This window comes from Camelus dromedarius, chromosome 13 (genome assembly GCF_036321535.1).
Source record: "Camelus dromedarius isolate mCamDro1 chromosome 13, mCamDro1.pat, whole genome shotgun sequence".
Lineage (NCBI taxonomy): Eukaryota > Metazoa > Chordata > Mammalia > Artiodactyla > Camelidae > Camelus > Camelus dromedarius.
Genome location: NC_087448.1, coordinates 57012283 through 57024928, shown reverse-complemented (window position 1 = coordinate 57024928; position 12646 = coordinate 57012283). Strand labels below are relative to the sequence as shown.

Here is a 12646-nt window from a genome sequence, read left to right as displayed (position 1 = left end):
GCCAACATTATCTTGCAGGGAACAACGAGAGAGGAAAAAGCAAAAACCAAAACCAAACCAAAACAAACCCCAAAACAAAAACGCTGCCTGAAATCGAACGCTTAACTCCTTGTGCTGGATAAGCAATTATTTTATTATTATTATTTTTAAAAAACAACTTAGGAATGGTGTTCACATGATTAACACATCCATTTGAAGTGTACCATCTGAGGAGTATGGACAAATGTCTACATACAGTCATGTAACCATCACCGCAAAAAGTGCCCCTGAGCTTGCAGACAACTCTCTTATCCCCACACAGACCTCAGGTACCACTGATCTGCTGTGATTACAGATTAGTTTTTACTGTATTCTAGAACATCACAGAAATGGAATCAGATGCAGTAAGTACTTTTTTGTGATGCTCTTCTTTTACTCAACATGGTTTCTGTGAGATGCTTCCATGCTGCTGTTTCTTGCAATAGCTCCTTCCATCGTGCTATGGAGTAGTGCCCTGCGTACCGATACCCCACACACCTACTGAGGGGCATTTAGGTTGTTTCCAGTTTGAGGCTATTTTGAAAAAGTTGCTATGAAACCAAAAGGCTGCTCTGAACATTCTTGCACAAATCTTTGAGACACTTATCTTCCTTAAGTCTTGGGTAAACACCTAGGAGTAGAATTACTGTGTCGTAAGAAAGCGTCAGGTGGTTATATACAATTTTACGCTTCCACTAGCCAGGCAGATGAGTTCTAGTTGTTCCATAACTTATTGGTGTTGTCTGTCTGTTTTATTTCAGTGACTCTGATGGATATTAATGATATTTCCTTGTGGTTTTAATTTATATTTCTCTGGTGACTAATGATACTGAACATCTTTTCATGTGCCATATTCATAAATCTACTTTAGTGAAGTGTCTGCTCAAACATTTTGCTGATTTTTTTTTTTTTACTGGGTTGTATATTATCTTATTTTTGTGTTAAAAGAGTTCTTTATATATTTGGTATATATATATCTTTTATCAGATATATGTCTTGTAAATACTTTATTCCAACTGTAGCTTAGCTTCTTTATTTTCTTAATGGTATCTTTCAGAAAACAGAAGATACTAATTTTGATGAAACGTCAACAAAATTTTTTTTATGGTTAGTGGTTTTTGCGTTCTACAAAATCTTTGCTATCTGAGGTCACAAAGTTTTCCTTCTATGTCTTCTCCCAGAAATTCAATAGTTTTCATTTTTGCATTTAAGTTATTGATCCATTTCAAGTTAATTTTTCTGTATGACTCTGAGAAGAGGGTCAAAGTTAATTGTTTTTCATATGGATATCCAATTTTTCCAGGTCATTTGTTGAAAAGATTATTCTTTCTCCCATTGAATTATTCTGACACCACTGGGAAAAAAACAATTGGATATATAAATGTGGGTCCACTTCTGTTCTCTCTGTTTTGTTCCATTTATCTATTTATTTATCCTTATACCCATACCATACTTTCTTGATCACTGTAGCTTTACAGTAAGTCTTGAAATCAGGTTGTGTTAAGTTCCCCAATTTTGTTCTTCTTTTTCAAAATTATTTTGGTTATTGCAGGTCCTTTGCATAGTCATATAAATTCTAGAATCAGCTTATCAATTTCTATTAAAAAAAAAAAAAGCCTGATAGGCATTCTATTAAATCTATAGATCACTCTGGAGAGAATGGACATTTTAACAATACTGAGTCTTCCAATTCATGAACATGGTATATATCTTTATTTACTTAATTCTTTAATTTCTCTCTGCAGTGTTTTATAATGTTCAGTGTACTTGTCTTGTATATATTGTTACATTTATCCCTAGAACATCATGATTTTTTAATATTATAAATGGTATGCTTTTATTCCATTGTCCAATTGTTCACTGCTAATATATAGAAATAAAATTGATTTTTTTATCCTTAAAGTATAGTAGAATTCACCACTGAAGCCAGCTGGGCCTGGAGTTTTTTTCTTAGGAAGTTTTTAAATTACAAATTTATTTCTGACTAAACGTTCCCTGGACAAGATGATCACTAAGAAATATCCAGCTTGACTATCCCAAAATGCTATACAAGAAACAAGTGCATAAACTACTGCTTAATTTTAAAATTTACACATTCTGATAAGCAAGGTGGTTTATATATTCACAAAGGCCACAGATTACCTACAATTATGAAAAATACCGTAACATGTTCAATTGTGCCCTGAATTTAATATTTGCAAGAGTTTGTGAGTTAGATAATATGTGCACATGCTAGAAAGTTTTCTTTCCCTAATGTGTCTGGTGCCTATAAAACTGGTCTCAAACATCTGGAAAGATTGAGTTTACAAAATAAAGATGGAATAAAAAGGAGTCCACAATTAAATAACATGTTCAGCAATTGGGTAATCAGTTCACAAACTTGAATTTCCCTGATGTATTGTTGAACAAACTGCCTGCAGCACATTTTCACATCTCCTTTCTAAATGTTTTCCACAACTGAGAAATTCATATGGTCCCTCCCCCACCCCCCCCGCCTCCTGGGGATAGAAACTTGGCAACTGTACTTGGGGTATTTTAATCAGGTAAGTTTTCCCAGCTCTTTCTGTTAATCAAATCGGACAGCGCAGTGCAGCTTTTGCTTGCAATATGAAACAGAGTGTTACACTCAAGACGAGGTTCATAACCCTTTATTAGTCCTTTCCCTTGTCATCTCTCCACTGAATGGGAGCTTTTTTGGCAAGAAACGTGCTGAGCCCCAGAGCTAGCAAACGGAGACACATCGTTTCCTTCACTAATAAAGCATAAAGCAGGCAGTGCTAACTAACTAAGGTCACCATCATTTAGGATGCGAACAACTGGGGCTGGGTTTATTCGGCAGGGAGAAGGCAGGGGGAAGGTTCTCATAAAGCTAGCAGACTTAGCCAGATCTTTAATGCCACAGACTTTTGACACAGCATCTGGAATCTAATATCAAAATAGCTGGCTGGGGAATTTGAACATTTCAGGTTTTTGCTCTGTCTGCACAGTGCCTGTGGAGAGGATGAAGTGAAAAAACACCAGCTTCCATCTTTCTCTTCATTCCCTGGCATGGGTAGTACCTGATCACTCTTCAGCAGTCTTCTATATGTTCCTTATTTAAAAACCCTAGCAATAAAATACAGAGAATAGAACCAAACACTAACTTAAAAAGGAACAAAAATCTAAATTCAAATAAGCAGCCAGGACCCAAGGCAATCGCTAAAAGAGGGTGCCCAGAAAACAGAAAGCTCACAGGCAGGACACGGACCGTCTTTTCCTTCAGCTGCAGAAGCTCCCGCTGCCTCCTGTCCTGTCTCTCTCTTTGCCTAGCAAAGAGAAATTGTTAAGAGCGGATATACAAGATTTTTTTTTTAAAGTAAGTTTTTAATTTTACAGGAGACACCACCTAAAAACTCTAACAGTCTCTTGGAAGTATTACAGACAGACGTAAGAGGAAAGGAAAGAGTTTGCTGTCGGACGGACACGGGTTCGAATCTTGATTCTGCCACTTCAAGTTCTATGATGTTACTCAGTGTGCTTAAACTCTTTGAGCCTCAATTCCTTCATTTGTAAAAATTCAGGCTCTAATAACAATGAAAGGGAATTACTCCAAGAATTCAGTAACATATGTAGAACAACATGCATAGAGATGATATATAATAATTATCAATATATGGTAGATATTTTTATTATTATCTGATTATCCTCATTCTCCTGCTTAAACCTCTTGAGCATATATTAATCAATGGACCATCAAACAAATGCGTATTGGTTACTTACTGTGTACCTAGTACTGAAACATCAGCAAAGAATTAAAAATCTCCAGCTCAGAAGCCTTAATGGTACTAACATTTACTGAGCACTTACACTACAGCCAGCACTTTCTGGGCATTGATTTACTTGTATTATTTCATTTAATTTCTGAAGCATCTCTTGGTGGTAGTTCCTAGTTACATTAGCTGCAATACTTGAATAATGTTCATATGCTGGTCATTTAGAGATCGCAACATTGTAAAGCTAAGAGAAGGAAAGCTTTACTTTCTGATTTAGAACAACCTTGCAGAGGACTAACTACAATGGATGGCAGAATATGAGGGATACACTTAAGCCTTCAAACTCTTCATCTTACAGATCAAGGATGCTAAAAAGTTTGATTTGCTAGAAACTATGAAGCAAACACAGTTAAAATTTTTCTTGTAGGCCATCAGATCCTGAGATCAGATTACCAAATTGTTCATAAAGAAGTTCCTTCCCTGAAAGAGATATGAAGCAAATATAACAAAATATTAACAGTGGTTGGTTATTGTGGTTGGGGACAAATAATATTTGCAGTTTTTGACTCTTGAGTTTTTCTGTACCTTTAAATTTCTTAATTTAAAAAAAACGGCTTCACCTGCCCGTGTACTTTCCTTTTCAAAGCAGATATATTATCGACCTTTATACCTACTAGGTTTCTAAAAACTCTACGCCTCAAATTTTTCTTTCTTTCTTTTTCAGTGATAGTAAGGCAGAACGAAGTAACAGGTTACATTACACATGGTAAAAGATGTAAGCAGTTCTTTAGAAGTCTTGGTACTTTCTTTATAATTTAATTTTTCCCCTAATGATCTACATTCTGTAAATCTTAAAATAATGGAAGATTTAAAAACAAGAAATAATAAGATCTCTCATTCCTCAACCGTCAAGAAGGCCTCTTCATCAAAATAGACATAAGCAATTCCACGTTACTTGCTTCACCCCTTGATGCAGAATACAAATATATGAAATATTTTTCTTTATGTCAATTCTGTGTACAAGGACAGCATACTAAGACAGACATCATTTTCCGTGAAGATCCACAGGTAAATGCACGGTATTTTGAAGTTCATAAGTGGTTATTTAGAGCTGGTCAAGCAAGACAAGTGTAGGGCATGCACTTTCTATTACAGCAGAACTTGCACAAGTCAGGCAACGTTGAGAGGTGAAAGAGATTAGGACAGGAGTTCAGATGATGATTCAACAAATGGTCAGGGGTTAGTGAGCAAGGAGGAAGGAATGGGAGAGTGGGAAGCTCTGGCTTTGAAACCCAGGCTGCAAGCAAACAAATGCCAGCGTGGTAATATTATTTCTGAATGGTATTACTATTTCAGATTCTGAGTTTCTGGGTTTTGGTTTAAGATAACTGTTCTTATACAGTTATTAGAATTTTAAATCATGAGTTAATTGCATTTTCAACTTCTGTTAACCTGGCAAAATTAAAATGACTTGTAATTATTCCTCACTGCGTTGGCTTTCAGAAATGGTTATGAGCAACTTCACCTGTCACCCACAAAAAGATTACTGTCCCCTGCTGAGCTCAGAATCAGGGAATGTCTTTAATGGGACTGCTTTGATAAAAACCTGGGCACCACACACCCCTCTGATCCAAAACAGAGCTCTAAGTCCGGCCAAGTATGAATTTAGTAGACCCTCCAAATGTGAAATGCAGTGAATGAGGTTACCCCCTTTCCCACCATAAGCTTACATTTCTTGGAATCACCACTTTCATGGTCGCAGAAGAACTGCCATAGTCGGCCAAACCAGCTCTAACCCCAAGTAACCACAACTTAGCCTGTTGTTTTGGTTCTCACACTGTTTCCATATTAACCCTGAAACTACCTGGATGATTTTTTGAGACACTGATGCTAAGTCTGTATGGTATTTCTAACCGGTCAAAACATAGTCACACATTGCCTCACTTCCTCCCCTCAAAGTTCAAGTGTATAGGATCTAAAATTCATCTCTGTTACCCCTGTCTTCCCCTCCCACCCATGTCCCCTGTCTCCAGGAGGCCACCTTGACACATCCGTGGGTCAAGGCACAAACCCAGAAGTCATCCTTGATTTTTCCTCCTCGACCATCGTCCAATCAACACATGAGCTTGCTACTTCCCTCTCCTGAGCTCAGGCAACTCTCCTCTCCAGCCCAGACCACTGCAGCATCCCCGTGAATCAGCCTTAGCTTCACACACAATAGCACTGTCCTCTTAAAACTCTGCTGACACTCACTACCATTAGGTCAAGTCCAGACACATATTAGGCCCTTCACCACCTGAACCCCTGCCCAGCACTCTCACCCAACCTTTCCTTAAAACCTGAATGTATCCTTGAACTTCTTGGAACCTGCTAAGCATGACAGACTTTTCCATATGTCCACACTGCTGCTCTGACATCCTCCACTTAGAGGTTATTTCCCACAGGAGAGCAACGCACTTCCCACCTACCCGCCCTCCCCACCCCCCACACTTCCCTTACTCCCTACTGTCACTGCCCTATTTGTCATTCACCTCCATCAGAGTCGAAGCAAAGTGAGGGAAAGGATAATATTTTATTTATAACTATCCCCAGGGCCTGGTTCTTGTGCTCAACATATGCTTCTTAGCAGGTGCTCAATAAATGTTTCCTGAATCAATAAAGGCATAGATTTTATGCAGTTTTACAAATGAGAGACCTGGGGCAGAAAGCCAGTGACTTACCTAAAGTCACAGACTAGTTCAGAGAAGAACTGAGACTACAGCCTGAGCCCAGGCCCTGTAGGAAACAGGCCACCACCCTTCACGGGATGAATTTCGCAGACTGGACAAGCCAGTGCAGTAGGATGACTACTGGCAACCGGGGGTGGGGGGGTGGGAGGAGCCTCCAGGGGCGAGCCTGAATGGCAGCTTCCCTGTCTACGACCCACACAGAACCAGCAGTGTCCTGGGGGCCCGCGAGTGCCAGCATCGTGTCCCGGGGGCCCGCTAGCCGCTGCACTTCCACACAGAGGCGCAGCCTTTCCAGCAGCCGCAAGCCTGCTTTCAAGGGCCATACACTGTACCTTTTTCCTCTGTCACGTGTTGAAGTAACTTCTCAAGCTCAGGAAGTCTCAGCAACAAGACGCAATTTGGAAACGCGTCGTCCATCACAACTTGATCAAGGGGCTGAAACTTGCCCTGAAAAAGACTCTAGGCAGTCAGGCTGCAGGCACTCCAGTCAACAAACTCATATATTTAAAAAAAAAAGAGAGAGAAGACGATGTATTACCTCATAGCTGGACCTTTAAACCAAGTTCAAGGCCACTTGTTCCACCTAAGGAACCCCTCACCTGGGACAGGCTTTAGAACCGACTCCCGGTCCCCTCAGGAAGCTCTGGAAGGCACTGGGGTTCCAACCAGTGGCAAGAAATGCCTCAGTTTAAATGTTCTCTTTTTCCTTCGATAGTAAGAATAATTCACAGGTTTCCCAGATCTGACTGTCTTCAGATTTCTACCTTAATCTATATTCTTTCATGATCAACCAGTATGTTAAATATTTAACTACTGTAAAACAATATTCGACTTGCATGTAATAGATTACCACACAGTCATGATATAATAATTTCATAATAAACTGCTTCATTCTTGTTTCCTTTACCATATATACATAAGGTTTTGGAATAAGCAACTTGTTTGAGTAAAAACTTAGTAACAGTTGGGATAGCTAGACAGACGTACTGACGTTAAAATAAAACGATAGTTTAAAAAAAACAGGTCAACATTTCAAAAGTACATACTAACATTTTTTAAAATTAAATAGGAAAAGGTCACATCTAAAGTGTATGGTGGGAAATATCTGAATGCCTCACGGGTTATTTTAAGGGTCACTTCAAGTACTTAAGAGAAAGGTGGTTTAAAATGAATGCGAACCACTGCCTTGAGCTTCATTCTACATGTGTCAACCTGAACCAGCCGTAGCACCCCCACTGCCTCCCAGAGGGCCAGGGTGAGGATAACTCACCTGGTCTTAATGGGAAAGAGGCAAAGAGCGCCCCAGGTTGTGGGAGGGCCTTTAAAGACACACCAGTACAGGTAAGGAGGCTGGCTGGTGGCTTCCTCCTGTTAGAGCATCCGAGGAAACACTGCAAATGGGAGCCACCTGAAGTTCCCATCTCCTTCCCTGAATACTTCCAGGGCCTTCCTGGTGGTGACTAGAACCATTTCTGTTCCTTAGAGACACGTGACTTCCCAGCCTCACTGCTTGCAGGCTCTAATCATACTGGCTACCATAGTAGCTTCCAGATAAGTGGAAATATGATTAAACCAAGGAATAAAACTTTACTCATCCACACTGAAGAACAGAGGATGTGGGAAAGGAGGACAATGAGAGAAGACACACTGCATCAGGAGACAGTATGACAAGGGGTTAAGTTAGCTTTATTACTTTCAGTATTTAGAGCAAATTAAATTTATATAAATGCAAAATGGGAATTTTGGAAATTTGGTCTAAGCACTCAATGAGAACCCATAAGCACTTAAACTATTTGCAAACATGAGAGTACCAAATAGGAGTCTTCTAAGTGCTTAAATAACGCATTCCTTAAAGTCGTTATTTCAAAGGTTTCCAAGCTGTGGTTGGTGGATCCCTGGGAGTCCCCAGTACCCTTTCAGGTATTCAGTCCACAAGCTCCAAACTATTTTCATAATAATAATAAGATGCTATTTTCATTTTCACCGTGTTGACATTTGCACTTGATGATTCCAACGCAAAGGCAGGTAAAGCCTCTGGCTCCTTAGCACCAGTCAGGGTGGTGCCAGCACACTGCCCGGCAGCCACTGCATTCTTCCCTGCCCTGGACCAGCAGTTAAAAAAAATGCCATTTTCACTTAAGGATATCCTTGATTAAGGAGCAGAAGCAACTACTTTTATTTAAATCTTGAGTCTTGAGTGCAAGTTGGTTAAATGCTCTGTGTGATGACGGTCAAGTGTGGCTAAAGCACTTTTGTCACCACCAAGGCTTCGGGACCATCTTAGGGAGAGGCACTGTGTGACTGCCCGCCTTGCGAGCAGAACTAGCTGCCTTCTTCTCAATTTTTCACCTGGGAAAAAACCACCATGAACTATGGGGTTATTCAGACTTGAGTATTTGGCAGAACATAAATGAAGTGAGCCTGTCACTTCAAGGGAAAGACTGACAGTACTTGTAGCCACTGATTAAACTTGAACCTTAGGGCAAAATTAGAGTTGTAGACAATCTGTAGCTGCCACTATGAGAAGCTCCTCAATACTCGAGTTTTCTAAAGAGATCAGTGGTGACACTAAGTTAACAAAGGGGTGTGTGTGTGTGTAAAACGAATTGTGACGACATCTGGAAGACCTCATAATTCAGTGAAACAGTATTTTCCAAATGAACAATGCATGATATTGCAAAGTAATAAGGGTGGAAGATCCATTCTCAGGGCACCAATAGATTTTAATGCAACAACATGTTAAAAACAAGACAACAGGCCCAAAATGGAGTCATTTGTGCTAAGCCCAAACAGAGACTTACTTAATTAGTTTCAGCTCTCCCAGAAATGGAACCTTAAACCAGTCGATCCGTCACCTCCTAATCAGCACTAGCCCGGTCATTTCCCTGACAGACCCCACCATCCCTGCACAACCCAGCCACGTTTAGTCCAATCTGACTGCCCTGTTCCTGTTCCCTCTGGCTGTGAAAATCTTTCGTTTTGTACAGTTCCCTGGAGCGCCTTTCTACCTGCAAGAACAGATTCCGCCCAATTCATGAATCACTGAATAAAGCCATTAAGGTCTTTAAAGTGTACTCATCTGAATTTTTTTTTTTTTAACAAGAGCATGGGAAGTTCATTGACAGGGTTTCAGATGTCACACTGCAACTAACTTTTAAGAAACTACCGCTTGTTGGTTTTTGGAGTAGTATCAAAGCAGAGTAGCCACGACTGTCAAAAGGCTAACATACGACGCCTCCCTTTTCTGACCTCATATGCGTAAGGCTGCATATTCTTCATACTCTTCCACTGAAGCAATGTATGGAACCAGGCTGAATGCAGAACCAGATGTGAAAATCCAGTTGTCTCCTCTCCAGCCAGACATCAAAGAGATTTGCAAAAACCTAAAACAGTGCCAGACTCCTCACTGACTTTCACTGTTTGTTTCATTAAAAACATGTTATATGCTAACATATTACAGGCTTTTAATTTTTATTTTAAAAGTAAATTAATAAAACTGTTCTTAAACTTCTCAGTTTTAGTTTCCAATGTTGTAAATGTTGATAGCTAAAACCCACAGGAAACAAGAGCTCTTTGGGATCCTTAATAATTTTCATGAGTGTAAAGGTGTCCTGAGACGAAAATGCTTCAGAACCTCTGGCTGGACCTATTACTATTAACAAACTCTGTCTTTGTATTGCAAAGGTGAATTTTACTCCATCCGGGATTCCTTAAGTCACAGCTACAGCTTCCCCATTAATGAATTTTTGCTGGACACACCCCAGCTTACCTATTTCACAGTCTCTCACAAAGGGGCATTTGAAAGATGATAAATTTTTCTTCTCTTAAGGCCTGAGGTCAATTTCTTAACATTTGTACTGAATTTCAAAACTAATGAGGACGTAATAAAATTTTCATTGTTGGGCTTTGTCAAACAAGTCGGGCAGCAGCATGAAGGGTCAGGCAGTTCTCAGAAGTCATCGGTAAACTAGCCCCACGTCAAGCCGGGCTCAGGTGTGCGAGCCAGCGCTCTCATCCATACCAGCCCACACGGTACACGCGCTCTACACCAACCAAGTTAAATCTGAGATCTGTGAGGAATCTACATTCGGATCACTACGAGGAGAGAGAGGAGATCAAGTTAAAACGATCTGTACTGTTTCCCCAGTGTTAATGTCTCAACCTGAGAAACTCACCTCTTTATCAGCCTTTACAAGGTAGTAGAGAAGCAGGAACAGAGGGTCCATGGGTGTGGCAAAGTGAAGAAGACCTCCTATAGATTAAAAAGAGAATCTGATGTCTTGGAAAGACAACTTAGTTATTTCAGCTTAATCCCAATGTGGAAATCATTCATTGAAAAATATATGTGAAATTTCAAACTCGGAAGTTCCTCTTACATGGGCCCAAGATCCTTTGTGATTCTCTCAAAAGACAGAATATGGCCCATGAGATTTTACTCCAAAGAGCTTCAAACCTGCTTTCCATGGAGGAGAGCCAAGACACTGAACTAGATCTTTAACTTTCCATTTCTTCTTTAGAAATCATTTTTAACAGAGGCCCTCCTCTCCCCTCTCTCCCACCCCCCACCAAAAAAAAAAAAAAAAGCAGGGCTGGGGGGAATAGAGACAGAACGTGAACCAGGCAAATATCAGGAAACCTGTGTAAGTCCATCTACAAAGCTGCAGTGAAGTGTAATTTCCTGTGCTTTTGAGGATGAAGCCATGGGAAACCAATATTATTCCTTCTGTGGATGGCTCCTTCTGTGGACTCTGGGCTCACAGCTCTGAACTGCCAATGACTCAAAGCTCAGAGGTTGTTACCCATTCTAGACCCTGCCTTGTCCCCCATCCCCCCCAAAATGCAAGAGGGTAGGAGTCTAATAACAAGACTGAGCGTAAGAAACTGGAAACTGCAGTAAGATTAGTGGAGGTCTCCAGGCTGAAAGGATAAAAAGGCAACTCAAACCACCCCAGCCATGTGCTCCTCACTTTTCTTTACTATTCTCCACTCCAAGCATCCCAGAGTCCTTCTTCCATGAAAGTGAACCAGAAAAGGTACTTCATCAAAAGAATAATAAACAATTCATTTATCTCCATACTTATTAACATGGTTTCAGAAAACATGTATTTACTTTTAGTCTCTAACAGAGCAACCTACCTATACAGCCAAGAAATTCTAACCCTAAATTACATATATGAATCCATCTCATAGTATGTAAAAAAAATTAAGGATATAATTTTATATGATGACATTAGTTGATTATTTTTTTAAAAGTAGAAGTTTATGAAAACAACCTATCAGAAGCTCTAAGTTCAGTTTATACATGGCATCCATTGTATTCAGAAATTAGAAACAGGTTTCTCAGTCTGAAGACAATATCCTGGTGGCCATTCCTAAAAACAGCTCTTTCTTCAAGGTTAAGTTTAAAAAGAAGATAATGATGAAAAAAGCAGGTACCTTTGCTGTGAACCAAAAACTATAAAATATAAAGTCTATTAAAAAAAAAAGCAGGTACCAAGTCAGACAGTCCAGAAGAGATGATCAATCACTGCCTCCCAGTATTTTCCAGTTTCATCTGGATATTACTGTGTCTACCCAGCGAAACCGAAAGGCAAGCATATTATGTTAGAAGTTGGAACTCTCATATATTGCCAAAAGAAAAATAATAAAAGGGAACAAGAAAAAGGAATGTGTACTTGGCACCTACCAGGCTATATATATAAACAGACTACCATTGCATTTTGGCAACTGAAAACCACTTCACATCATCTCCTGCACACAGGTATATGAAATTCATCACAGGCAATAAACCTGTCTTCTGAACGCCTTAGAAGAAAGGCAAAGTGGCCTTTCTACCTTAGCACTACGTGGCGACACAGACAATCAAAAGAAAGCGGAGAGCTTAGAAAGCAATAGAAAGTACTCACTGGAAACAATGAGAGACCAGGCAGAGGGAACTCAGAGTGCCTCAACCATCCCATGACTCCCCGACTCTCTCCCACAACTGTCAGGGCTACACGTGGTATTCTTCCTTCCCAGTCAATGCTGCCTCCAAATCAAGGAACTCCAAAAGAAACAGAAATTGGGTGTTGGGGTTGTGAGTGTGTGTGTGTGTGTGTGTGTGTGTGTGTGTGTGTGTGTGTGTGTGTTGGGGGGTGGCAGTAGTAA

At 40.1% G+C, this 12646-nt stretch overlaps 1 protein-coding gene across 6 annotated transcripts in view; it reads right to left on the bottom strand.

Moving 5' to 3' along the window:
* Positions 1–12646, bottom strand: part of RNASEH2B (ribonuclease H2 subunit B) — a 61839-nt gene that overhangs the window by 24776 nt on the left and 24417 nt on the right. For all 6 annotated transcript variants that reach the window (XM_031465977.2, XM_064493181.1, XM_031465978.2 and 3 more), the window contains 2 exons: positions 10675–10751; positions 6832–6946 (listed from right to left, as the gene is read on the bottom strand). In XM_031465977.2, coding sequence (XP_031321837.2) covers positions 6832–6946; positions 10675–10751 — 192 coding nt within the window. The remainder of the gene's footprint in view (positions 1–6831; positions 6947–10674; positions 10752–12646) is intronic.